At 41.4% G+C, this 13,014-nt stretch overlaps 1 protein-coding gene and 1 long non-coding RNA gene across 9 annotated transcripts in view; one reads left to right on the plus strand and one right to left on the minus strand.

Annotated features, from left to right (window-relative positions):
• The window catches only part of LOC309705450, a 93,890-nt gene that overhangs the window by 16,067 nt on the left and 64,809 nt on the right, over positions 1 to 13,014 (plus strand). The window lies entirely within an intron of this gene.
• LOC309705447 (protein sidekick-2-like) overlaps positions 3,972 to 13,014 on the minus strand; it is an 86,997-nt gene continuing 77,954 nt past the window's right edge. For 3 of the 8 annotated variants that reach the window (XM_082531272.1, XM_082531269.1, XM_082531276.1), the window contains 8 exons: positions 11,694 to 11,831; positions 11,006 to 11,188; positions 10,785 to 10,910; positions 10,527 to 10,691; positions 10,307 to 10,447; positions 9,121 to 9,289; positions 6,525 to 6,654; positions 3,972 to 5,119 (listed from right to left, as the gene is read on the minus strand). In XM_082531272.1, the coding sequence (XP_082387398.1) occupies positions 4,700 to 5,119; positions 6,525 to 6,654; positions 9,121 to 9,289; positions 10,307 to 10,447; positions 10,527 to 10,691; positions 10,785 to 10,910; positions 11,006 to 11,188; positions 11,694 to 11,831 (1,472 nt within the window). In that variant the 3' untranslated portion in view covers positions 3,972 to 4,699. The remainder of the gene's footprint in view (positions 5,120 to 6,524; positions 6,655 to 9,120; positions 9,290 to 10,306; positions 10,448 to 10,526; positions 10,692 to 10,784; positions 10,911 to 11,005; positions 11,189 to 11,693; positions 11,832 to 13,014) is intronic. The other 5 variants (XM_082531275.1, XM_082531273.1, XM_082531274.1 and 2 more) reach the window with 3 other exon arrangements.

Below are 13,014 nucleotides of genomic sequence, written 5' to 3' on the forward strand. Positions count from 1 at the left end.
CTCAGATAAGAGGTGAAACATCTTCAAGTAACTTAAAGAAGTCTAGTTGTTTTTCTTTCCAAGCTCCTTACATTACTGTGACCTGGATGGCTGAGAACATGGACAGACACTCTATAGTATCCCATCTTCTTGTAACAGCAGCCCGTGGTTTGAATTGAGTGCCACTAACAAGCCATATGTTCATTCTTGTCTTTTGTCCAGAGGTTACAGTGTCCATGTTTTTCAAAAAATAATTTCAAATTTCAATTTACCTGACCACAGAACAGTTTTCCACGTTGCCTCAGTCCATTTACACGAGCTTTGGCTCAGAGAAGATGGTGTTTCTGGATCATGCTCACATATGGCTTCTTCTTTGTGTGACAGAGCTCTAACCTGCATTTGTGGATGACACGTTGAATTGTGTTCAAAGACAGTGATTTCTCAAAGTGTTTTGAATTGGGTAAACTGCTGAACCTCAGCCCATCTTTACTTCTGTGAAACTGTTGCCAGTTAATCTAATTACTTGAAGCTAATATCATTGATAAAACAGTAATATGTCTCAGTTAAAACATTTTATATGAGTTCTGTTTTCTGTTGTAAATTATGGGTTTTTCTGATTTAGAAATCATCACATTCTGTTTTATTAACATTTCATGCTGTACTACTCTTCCTTTTCATTTGGAGTTGTATGAAGTGAGCTTTTTTAAGCAACTGCCAGGTGGATATAAAGGAGAAAAAATCATATTTTCTTTAATAATGGAGGTGATTTCCTTTTTTCTATCCATTTTCTGAACCTCTTATCGCACTTAGGATCGCAGCTCATACTGGGCTAAAGGGTCACATTGGACAGATTGCCAGCACAAGGCCAACGCAGAGAGACAGATAATAACACTCTCACATCCACACCTGCGGTGCGTTTAGAATCACCAGTTAACCTATCTTTGATCCTTGTCTAATGGAACATCAGAAAATGATTTTTTATCCAATATTGTCTGGGCTGCACTCCACCCCATTCTTTAGGTATTCTCGGTTGTTCTCGTTTCTGTCGTTTGACGTTAATTAAAATCATCTGGCTTTTTGCTCTCATTCTCAAACGTTCAATTTAAACTTTATAGTGTTAGCAGACTGGAGTAGGGTGGCTGTGAAGCTACTGGATGCAAGATGACCATTTAGCCATGTCACCGCTCCCCAAAATACATAACTTTGCCCAGTTTGAGATCAATTTAGCTGTTCACTACATATAAGGGCAAGTATAATGGCAAATGTTTATGCAGTTCTGCTTGATTGAACTAGTGCATAAAAATTTCTGCATACTGCAGAGAAATGTTGTGAAAAGAAAACAGTTGGGGGAGCATCTCCTCAGGTTTTTAACTGATCTGGCAGAAGAGGCTTGAGCTAAGTGTATGTAGAGGAAATGCACTATGTGTACTGTATCTATGAGTGAAATAAGATAAACTAGAAGACTTCTGGTTTAACAATAACTCTCCCCCACATTAAAACAGTTTGAAAGCTGTAACTTCTCATTTTTCTCTTTATCACACACCATAACTTGGCCCCCGCCAGTCAACCAGACAAGTTAACTGTGCTGCCAATGCGGTCTTATGAACTCCAACAAACACAGTCAGAAATAGGACAAATTTTGTTTAAGTCAGTCCCATGAGGAGACGTTTCACTGAAATGTAAAACTGTGCCAGATTTGCAGATCTATCTCTTTCCTGCTCTCTGTCCCCATCTGCGTGAGCGCCTCGCTTTCTGTCTCTGTCTCACTCTCTTTGGCTTGAATGTGTGTGAGCAGAAGATTTGTCTGTGATCTCCTTAGAGTGAAGAGCTCAGTCAAGTCGGAAGAATTACATATTTATATATAATATATCCATGGTGGAAAGATGTTTTCTGATTTCACCTTACCCCTAAACCTTTGAGCCTGATCCTTCTGTTCTTTGGTTAAGATCAGTGTTTTCTGGCCTGAAATAAAGGGATTACCTGTCCAACCATCCCTAAGATTTTCAGCATGCTTGCACTGGATCAGGTTCTTCTTCAAGTTCTTCCCAGTATCTCATGCTGTTTTGCATCCCAATTATGGTTTTGTTTAAGATTCAGGTCATTTGTACACTGTAGGATTAGGTGTCACTTAAAAATGACTTTGCATTCCAGATCATACAAAATGCTCTACTTAAGACTGTCTGTGCAAAATTAATTTCTACAGGTTTTAAAATGGTTTAGATTTCCTTTATAATGAGTTTGTTGCCAATTCTCTTTATGTCAGAATCATAAATCCTGTAATTATTTTCATCAGTGTTCCACCATTTCATTATGATTTATGAGGAAAAGGTCATTACAAAATAGAATGTTTTATTCTAAAGAGTTAGCATTAACATGGCTATTCTGCCTTTTTCTCTTTTTTAATGATGTACACAGAGATGTTCACACTGGAAATTGGACAGATTACATTTTTAGACCTTGAAGACTGAATGCTTTAGTGTGCACACTATAGGTCACACTCCAGCACAGCAATATCCATTCACCTTTTCTAAAGAGACAGCTTTGCAAAAATGTCCTAGAAAATTTCTCACTATAATATATGCCTATGGTACCATGAGCTGTAACACGAATCATGTATTCAGAAATTATATAAATGCAATCACACCTTGTAACATGAACAAAAAAAGTGACAATCCATTCTGACGGATTTCACACATCATTATACTTTTTTCTCCTGCCGCACATTATCATTTACTCTTTTGTATCTTTGTAAGTGACTGATTTCCTGTTTTCTTCCCAGTACATCAAGAAACACCCCAAAATTTGAGGTAGTTTTGAAAAGTAAAGGTTTTGTGCTATAGGTAAAATCTATTGCATTGTGAAACCCTTAGTGGATATGGATACTCTCCATTCTCTTTTAAACTAACCAAAATGAGTTATTATTTTCTTTCACTGACAGCTATTAATATATAATGATTCATATGCTTGTTAATAATACATGCATTGGATGCCCATACAAACCTGACAGCATCTCACAGATGGTGAAGATTTTTAAGCTGTACATCAATTATATGAATCTCCTACTCTAACCTATCCCAAATTTGCTGTATTGGATTGAGATCTGGTGACTATGGAGGTCATTTGAGTGCAGTGTAGCGTTCAAGAAACCAGTTTGAGATGAGCTTTCTGATATGGTGTGTAAACCTGGCTGTGCCCTTAAACAATGATCAATTGGTACAAAATGGCCCAAAATATGCCAAGTAAGTACCCCTCATTCCATGGAGCGATCAGGGCTCAAGAGTTGGGAGTTTGCCTTGTAATCGGAAGGTTGCCGGTTCGAGCCGCGGCTTGGACAGTCTCGGTCGTTGTGTCCTTGGGCAAGACGCTTCACCCGTTGCCTACTGGTGGTGGTCAGAGGGCCCGGTGGCGCCAGTGTCTGGCAGCCTTGCCTCTGTCAGTGCGCCCCAGGGTGGCTGTGGCTACAATGTAGCTTGCCATCACCAGTGTGTGGATGGCTGGATGTGTAAAGCGCTTTGGGGTCCTTAGGGACTAGTAAAGCGCTATATAAATACAGACCATTTTGCACCCGCCTAAGACAAAGGCAGGAGGCAGGATAGATCCATATTTATTGTTGTTTACACCAAATCCCGACCCTACCATTGGAACCTTCTATTTTAAACATGTCACCTCTCTTCCTCATTCTGATGCTTTCTTTGAACTTTAATCATGATCATATCTACATGCCTAAATACACTGAGTTGCTGCCATGTGACTGGCTGATTAGATGATCGAGTTCAATGAGAAGTTGAACAAGTGTACCTACTAAAGCGGCCGATAAGTGTATGTATCTAATGAACCAAGGGGATTTGTGCTTTTGGGTCTTAGTAATTTTCTGTGAATAACATTAAAGCAAACAAATACACATTATAAAGCTTGCCTTTGCTTGTATATCTACTGACATGAGCACACAATCAACATCCTCAGACTACTATAAAGGTGCCACAATGCTTTAATGTGATTCATAACATTTTCACTAGTGATGCTCTGAAAATATTGAGCTTGAAGCTGCTTGATATAAATATCTGGTAAACAAGATGAGACAAGTACATATAGTAAATACACAATGCATTTCCAACAATGATTAGGCAGAGTGAGAAACTTAAAGGCAGCTGAGGGCTACAGTGACCGCAAGTGCCTCTCTCCAACTCAGAGTCATTTTCTCACAACATTTTGTCCTTTGTTAGGCATCGCTTGTTCCATAAGAGTCAGTTTTTCCATTGTCCAGTCTCAGCAATGCAAGTGGTCCATACTCTATATGGTTCTAAGGTGGTTGTTTTCAATAAAGCTCTCATGTTAAACAATAATACAGGGGTTTGAAAACAAGGATTTCTTTTTCAGAACTTCAGGTCCTGTTCTCTCTTGTTTACATCGATGATCGTTCAAATGAATTTGCTAAAGCAACACAAAAACTTTCAAATGATTGTCTTTTCATAAAATACATATTACACAGATTGACCAACCGTACACACTCAGCACAATCATACATACACTCTTCACAGAGGAGAAAGCACTATTTAAGATGCCTGCAATGCTTAATATTGAGCAACAACTCTGTCGGTAAGACAGAACTAAAGATCAAAAAAAAGAAGAAGAAAAGGAGCAAAATACAAATAAACCAACAACAACAAAAATCAAAGTTTCGTCCTCAGGGTCCTGTTGTTATTGGAAGGAGAGCTGTGTGTCAAACAAAAGAGGAGAAGCCCGCGGTAGGTGCCTGAGCGGCACAGCCGAGGCTGCTGGGGGGCCGGTACAGGGTGCTGTGCTGGCTGGGGGGGTCGGAGGACAGCAGGGAGGGGGTGGGAGTCCGGCTTCCCTTAGGCCTGAAGAGGGTGCCCTGGCCTTGGCACTGGGGCTGTGGTGACTGGGCGCTCTGAGGGAGGAGAGGGGGAAGAGGGGGCAGGGGGGGTACGGGTGGTGGGTGTTGTCGTGACTCTTGCTCCACCAGGGGCTCGGGCTGGGAGTAGCCGTATGCCGGTGGACGAGTGACGCCCTTCTGTTGTCGCCGCCAGGAGTTGTAGTAGGTGGGGTCACTGATGTAGTGGTTAACAAAGGAGTGGGTCTTCTGCCGACTCTGATCCATTTCGTATTCGCTGTCGCTGCCCTGTCAGTCAACAGTTCAAAGTCACTTTGGCAAAAAATGAGGACAGTAAGCAGAACACGTGCTACGACGCTTACTACAGAGTATAATGACAGCTACATTTTCATGGTCTCAAATCAAGGCTAATTCTATTTCCAGTATTGTACAGCTGGTTGACAAACAACACAGTAGCTACTGAGTCACGGCACAGCAGGACATATCTATTGACAATGGGAAATCTATGAATCCATGTGCATTTCTATGGGCCAGATAATCACTTCTATTGAGAATCTTTGAGATGTAGAAGCTCACCGATAGCTGTATGGAGTACAAACATGATACATGTAAACAAGTGTGTCCTAGAATTAGAGAAAGATAATGTTTACAGAATTAATCTCCTTTTCTTGTAACACAAAACCATCAGGCAAAAGCTTGTCTGAGTGAATCCTCTTGTTATTCTGCTACATGTATTTGTTTAAAATAAAAAAATAGTAAAAGCCTCCCACAGAAAGCATTACACATTTGGCACATTTGTGTGCCTGATGAGCACTTGCTCATCTACTGCTCTATTGAGACACTGTAGCTCAACAGATGTTGAAGCACCATTTATTTGCACAAGTGTCAGGTAAACAGTGGGAGGCTACGCAGAGGAAAAGAATAACACCAGCCTGCGTCTCCTGGGAGATCTGTTTTTTCTCAAACTGGGATGAACAATGTTTTGCCTGTGCAGGTACCAGACAAATTGGCCAGGGAGACACAGCGCGGGTGTGGGAAGACAAATGTTCAGAATCTGCTACAATCGGCTTCTCTGCCAGTTGTAGGTACCATCCCTCATCACTTCAAGCCTCCCATCTCCTCACTGGGCCAAACTATTCTATGCACACACTCATCATATTGCGAGCTGAGACATGGAAGCCAAGATTAACAATTTCTATTTGACAAAAATTAATTAGTTGTGAAGATATTTGAGCACACGCGAGGCACGGGAACCGGCTGTGTATTCCCCTGCCATGAAAGAAATCAGTATTAAAAGATCCAGAAACGTCAGCCATCACTGCACGACGCTAACAGAGGGTATTTAATTTTGAGGTGATCCACTTGAGGCAGATATTGCTGCAGAATGTCATTAATTTATCGTCACAAATGCTGCTTCATAATTAGACAGCTGTCTTGCTTCTGCATCTAGCAAAGCGGTGACTGTGACAAGCTGAATTGAGTTTATCAAGAGGATAGTTGCCAAATGTAACAAAAGAACAGAAAGTTGAACCAGAGAAGTTTTTTTTTTTTAACTTTAAAAAGGTTACAGCTTTGCCCTGAGGATTTTCTCCGTGAGAAATTTAAACAGTTGAATTTGACTTTTTAATTTAAGTTCATTGCTTATTCCAGACGCAGGGTCGGGCATAGACTGTAAGCCTGGGTCAGCGCTTACCTGCGAGTCAGATATCTCCGAGGGTTTTTCAGTCAGACTGCTGCTTTCTGCTGGGATCAGGTCATTATACTTAGTGCTGACATCCTCATCTGAGTAGTGCAGACTTCCAGGACTTGGTCTTGGAGGAGAGCTGAATTTAAAAAAAAGAAATAAAATACATTAAGAAAAGTAGAGAGTTAAGAAGGAGAGTTATAAAAGCAAGAAGATGATAAAGAGCTAATGTTATATAAGAAAAAAGAAGTTTCTTTTGATCATAATTGCATTCTCCGAACTGATTTTCTTAAGCTCTCACTTTTTTTTTTCATTCGGGAGTAAAAAGCTGTGTCAATCCTGTGACTGACACCACAGAGACAACTAAAGAAAGCCACCAAAACAGTTCTAAAAATGAAGCTTCAGAAGCCACAGGGTGTTCAGTGGGAACAACATGAATAGATCCAGCACAGACTTATTGATTATGAAAAAAAATGATTCAGACAAGCACAGCATGGGTTATTTGTGCATTCCTGGAAGCCACTACATTAGGCAGGACAGAGATTAGAATTGATCTTATACTTTTGCTATTCTTTTCTAATCTTTCAAAGTGTTTGTGGAAGTTTGGCAGTGGACTTGTGCCAACCTCATGAACAGAATTTATGCAAAAAAGAAAAAAGATCATGAAGATCATGAAAGCACTCTGTGGCGATTAGAGCTGAATTAATACACAGAGCGACTCAATCAGAGTTTTAGACTTCCTGCAGAAAAGCTGGGTAACTAAGCGTGGACTTGAGCTTTGTGAGCATTAAGAAGTTCTCATACAGTATGAATGCAAGTCAAGTAAAAAAAGAACTCCTTAACTTCTTTCGGCTCCAGTCATTAAGTCCATGAAGTGAAGCAGAGAGAAACATCTGTGCAGACAATTATTTTTCTCCTTCTGCTGTAATGACTACTGCTGCGTTCAAGGTCTGCTGAGATTGAATTGGATGGTCTGAAAGCCAAAACTGGACCACTACCCTCGCATCACTGCGCTACATCAGTGGGCTCAGTATGCATCTCAGGCTAATACATTAAAAGAAGGGTTTGCTCAGTTGGTTTCAGAAAAAGAGACTAACGAATTGCATAAACTAGACACTGCATGAAAGTAAATGTTTAAATGATCTGAAATGGAAAATGTATGTGGGGGCAGAATAGACAAGCATAAAATGCTGTGATGTCAAGTGGAATATTAAGGCATAAAGAAGACAACCTTGACAACCTCTCCAAAAAAAAAAAGTTAATATGTACACACAGGCGCTAAATCACCGGGAATGCCAAGAACAGGCTTAGAAGACACAACATGACAACGGCCATGAAAAGGTTGACACAACAAAGGGATATCTCCTCTGGGTTAAAGGGGATGCCGTGAGGGGGTGGACTGTGGAAAAAAAAAAAAACTACATTAAGACAAGGTTGAACCAGACATAAAAAGGATGGAGCCATGTGAGTGTAGGGGAGGAGGGGCAATAGATTCTGAGCTTTGAATTATTTAGGAGCACTGTATTTATCCCCCTCGCCTTATCTGTCTAATTCATCCTTCTTTCCTTCACCCTTTCAAATATCCCACAGGGAGCTCTTCTGCTCTTCCTCCCTTAGTCTACAGATCATTAACAAACAGTACGGTACCAGTTTGGAGCTCTTCAAAGAGAGGGAGCTACTCAAGGCTCTTTGATCCCCTTGGCCTCCTTGGTCAAGGAGAAAATAACAGATTCCTCTGCCCTTTAGTGCACCCCTAACACATTCCACCACAATGTGCACAGTAATGTGCAAAAAAACAACATCTATTTTAGTGCTGTGACAAGAAGCAGACGCTGAAGCACCATCCCCCAAACACAACCAACTGACCATTCCTCCAGCCCTGACCTATGTCTACACACATGCTTATCATGCTGCAGCGTTTGGGAAATTCTATTTATCTCATGTTTGCATAATCATTACCAAAGACACAGCCTACCAAAGTCCTGCTGACATTATTCTGCGTCGTGATAGCCTGCGTAGCACTGCGTGTAAGAGAACCTCTGCACTCATGCCCAAAAATAAATAGTCGGTTCTGTCTCATAAGTCCTCTTTATGTTATTTCCTGCTGTCTTTTGGATTACCTGGAATAACAATTACATTTTTTGTTTACAAAGTCTGTTTCAGAACTCTGCATTTGGGTCTGCAGCCCGCGATCCATGACAGTCCTTGCCTAAAGCTTTGATGAACAGACAAAGAGGTTTTGAATGTTAATTAGCCAGTATTGTGCTGTCCCCCAATATGTATTTTTGCACCACTCAAACACTGAATGTCAATGAGAGGAGATGAAGGAGGCTCAAATCACCAGCTGGTGCCCTCAAGGTTCAGTTGTTTTCACTCGCAACTGTTGAACTGTTGTTAAGGGAAGAGGGGAACACACAACAACAAATACTAATTCTTGTATATATTGTAAGTAATACAAAAACACTTGAAAAGGAAACGTGACAAAACTGACAGAGCAATATATCTGAGAAATGGAATATCTGCTTGCAAGCTTTAAAAGCAGTGGCCAGCTGAATACCGTCAGTCATAATGCACACAGGAGGTATTTACGGTGATGCTGACTGACCGGGTATAGATGCCGTTTTTACGGCAAAAAGAGTTCTTCACAGAGAGGCGTCGGTTGTTCAGCTCCAGGGCTGGGAAGCGTCCCTCATCGAGCCGCACCATCTCTCCGTGCGTCAGAGGCAGCGACGTGCAGTTGGAGTGGTTGCCTGGACGGGGGTATGAGGATGACACTGTGTGGGTTGTGGAATGGAATAAATGAATCAAATCTAAAATACATTTCAATACCTTGGATTATTTTATCACTGTATTCGGAAAACACAATTTTTGACACACAAAAAAAGACTTGCACGGTCATTCTGTTAATGGTTTCTCCTTAATTTATATTTGCAAAACCTTGCTAAAGGTCAAAATGCTGTTTAAGTACAGGACAAGCTGAGGTAAATACCACTTAGTCAGGCCCAATGTTTAATACTGATTCCAGATAAAACAGCCTCCAGTTGGCAGTACAGGTTCACAGCTAGGAAAGCTGGGAAATGTTTGGGAGGGACTAAGAGGTCATCTTTGTGTCCTCACACACATACAGTCCTTGTCTGAGCTGGCCAACCCTGATAACCTTGGCACCATGCTGAACACTGGCTAAGCTAAAAAGTCAGTAGTAGGAGGCATTAGGAAGGCTTGCCCTGACTTTCACTTCTCCCCCAAACATTGCTCCCATCTGTTTAATGCGACTCTTGCGTGTCAGTCATAATGTATTAATAATAATACCAACAATACGGCTACTTACAATGATTAACTTCCTGTACCGTACCCTTGCGTTTAAAGAAAATAATTGACTTGTTGATACAGTGATACAGGAGCAACCTTTGCTGTTGTTAAATAATTACTCTCAGTCTATCTAATGACCTGAGCATTAAATCACTGCCAAGCCATTTATTCCAGTATTGATCCTTGCTGCAGTAAAATACGAACAATAATATTTATTCATCTGCCAATTTCTGCTGTTCACTGATAACATTAACCCTCATCTTTCCCCTGTCAGCCAAACAACGGAGGGAAATCAAGGCCATTTGTCTAACTGTGTGAGCCTTTTTGCTCCCGTTTAACAAGATAGACTTTGGATGCTGCAGTCATTAAAATGCAGCGCTCAGCAGACCTGTCTAAGAGGAAGACAAATTCCACTTGATTGCCTGGGTTGCAAACAGAGAGAGAGCCTGAGATATTAGCAGAGTTTAAGGTGTGTTTCATACCTGAGTCTGCTTTTTTGGTATACTTTTTACTCTGGCCTCGGATGATGAGAATGAAAATAAGGAGGAGGATAAAGATGAGTCCCACAAGAGCAATGACTACCAAGAACCACCACTCCTCATAGAAGGGAGACACTTTCTGGGCTGAAACCAAAATAATAGATATTAATATCTGATATTTAGCACAACACTGCGTAAGTCTTCATTTTATATTACAACCGACCTGATATGGAAGGGGACGGGGCACTGGGGGACCCGTAGCCATAGTCGTTGACGGCAATTACTCGAAAGTCGTAGGTGACCCCTTCTCGTAGCATGTCCATATTAAGCGTGTAGGATGTCACTTCTCTGGGAATGTCTTTGATGAGAATGTCCCACAATCCTTCATCTAAAGGCAAAATAAGAAAATCTGTGAATAAAATTAAAGTGTACGGTGGACAGATTAAAACTCAAACAACATGTATGTTTGTAATTGGCCCACCAGATGGTCTGGCCTCTATGACGTATCGCGTGATGGGTGCACGGCCTTGATCGCCACTTGTCCAATGCAGTGTGAGAGCTGTGCCATATCGAGAAATAAAGGGTTCTCCTGGAGGGCCTGGAGCTCCTGAGAAAACAAGAACGGTGGATAAAAAATGACAAGGGAGTCCTCAAAGGATTTGATTACTGACACTGTAATAAAGAAAAGCTATAGCATCCCACCTTCTCCGGGTCCAGTGGTGATGTTGGCCTCAACCTCGGGGCCGTAAGTGAGAGTTTTGGCCCGGATGCGAAAGTTGTATGTGACACCATCGGCCAGGTCTTTGATCTTCATCCACTGGGGAGCACTGCCCTTCACATCTACTGTCACTATCTTACTGACACCTGGAGTGCGAGGAGAGGAGTCTGTACAGGAAACACTAAGACTCTAGATACTGCTTTCTACAAGCGACAAAGAGCCAAGCTTTGTGCATAAGCGCAGACATACAGTCACACACAAGACCAGATAAACTCACTGTCAGAGACCAGGAAAATATATTTATTGCTTTATCTAGCTTAACTCTTGGTCGATTAGCAGATAGCCACAGGACCACAGCAGCTCAGCGTTCCACCTCTGCTCCCAATTACTCGACAATCTGGTTCAGGCAACTGCATTTAGCTGGCTGTTAACCATGTTGCTCTCACTGAGGGTAAAAACTGTACAACACTCCAACATATTTTATCAGCCATGCCATATATGTTACTGCAGGGCCTACACTCATCTGTAACAAATTAGAGCATAAGCTTAAGCAGCGCAGGTCAAAAAAAAGAGTATGGTTAAGAGGCTTGAGGTCGTAAATCACTGCGTGAGAAAAGCAAGCTGAGGAATGTCAAGCAATGGCAGAGTTGTTAGGTTCCAGGAGTTTCTCACCATCAACTGGAGTGCAGGGCTCATAAACCAGGCGGTAGCCCTCAATGATGCCGTTGGCCTGCTTCGGCTCTCCCCAGGACACGTTGACCGAAGTGGTGGTCAACTCGCTGAAGTGCACGTAGCTCGGAGCACTTGGCGCTTTTGTCAAAGAAAGTGGGAAAAGTTGAGATGTTAATATAACAGTCGTGAGATGAAACCATGTATACAATGAAGACTTGGTCACAACACTGCAAAGTACTGACCAAGAGATGTCGGTGAAGTAAATATGAATAGTTTTCTTTAAAAACATTTTTTATTAGTTACTTGTGCTTTTTCCTTCAAAGCTACACTGGCAACAAAAAGTTTTGGTTTTTGGATCAGCAAATCAGTGAAATCCATGGGCAGTGCTTAGTGTCTACAGCCAAGAAGAACATTTGCCAAATTCATAAAAGACAAGCTATGCAAATTAACACAGAAATTGAATACTAGGACAGTTCAGAAAAAAAATAAATAAAAAGAATAATCAGCAGAAATTAAATGTTGCATGTAATTCAAAAATTTGGGTACCGTGAAAGAGGACCAAACAAAGTCCTGCACAGCAGTATAGGCAACTAATTCCCCCAAACCCAAAAGAAGACACTGAAGTGACACTAAAATTCATTCTGTGACCTTGAACAACAGCTTTGAGAAATTTGAGTGCTGAACCAACCCAGATCCAGCTAAGTGTCAGGATTTAGACACAATTCTGCATAAAAATCACAAAAGCTTGTGTTGGCTCACTTCCCAGTACCCTGTTGTGTGAGGAGCCAAAATTCCTGCCTGTGTTTTTAAGTTCTCAGCACTTTGTACCCCTTGCCAATGTCACAGCCTTCAAGGGGGTGGGAGAGACGTGAGAAATATACACTGTAAACCATTCTCTGCAGAAATCGCAGAGGAGGGACTTTCACTAGCTCGTAAACACAGACATCTTTGTGCAGTTGTAGCCAAAAAATACTAATCTACATGTGTCCCCCCGCACTTTGTATTCTTTTCTCCCCTGCTGTCATTAGGCTGCTTCCCCCATGGCTTGTCCAGTAGGATGTGCCAAAAAGATCTCTAATACTACATCTCACAGGACAAAACTAAACTGTTCAGTGAGAATGTTTCCTGCTGAATAGGAGGGAAAGCTTTTATGTTATTTGTCTTAAAGCTATAGAAACACAATGAGTCAATATGAAAACACCTTTTGTATCGCTCTACTCTTCAAAAGCTTTGAAAACCATGTATCCACCGAGCGATGTGGTTAAATAATGAGCCGTCTCGTTGTGCAGATGACAGGGGGAGGGGGGATTAACGAAAGATA

This window comes from Aulonocara stuartgranti, assembly GCF_965226115.1.
Source record: "Aulonocara stuartgranti genome assembly, chromosome: 4".
In the NCBI taxonomy this organism is placed as follows: domain Eukaryota; kingdom Metazoa; phylum Chordata; class Actinopteri; order Cichliformes; family Cichlidae; genus Aulonocara; species Aulonocara stuartgranti.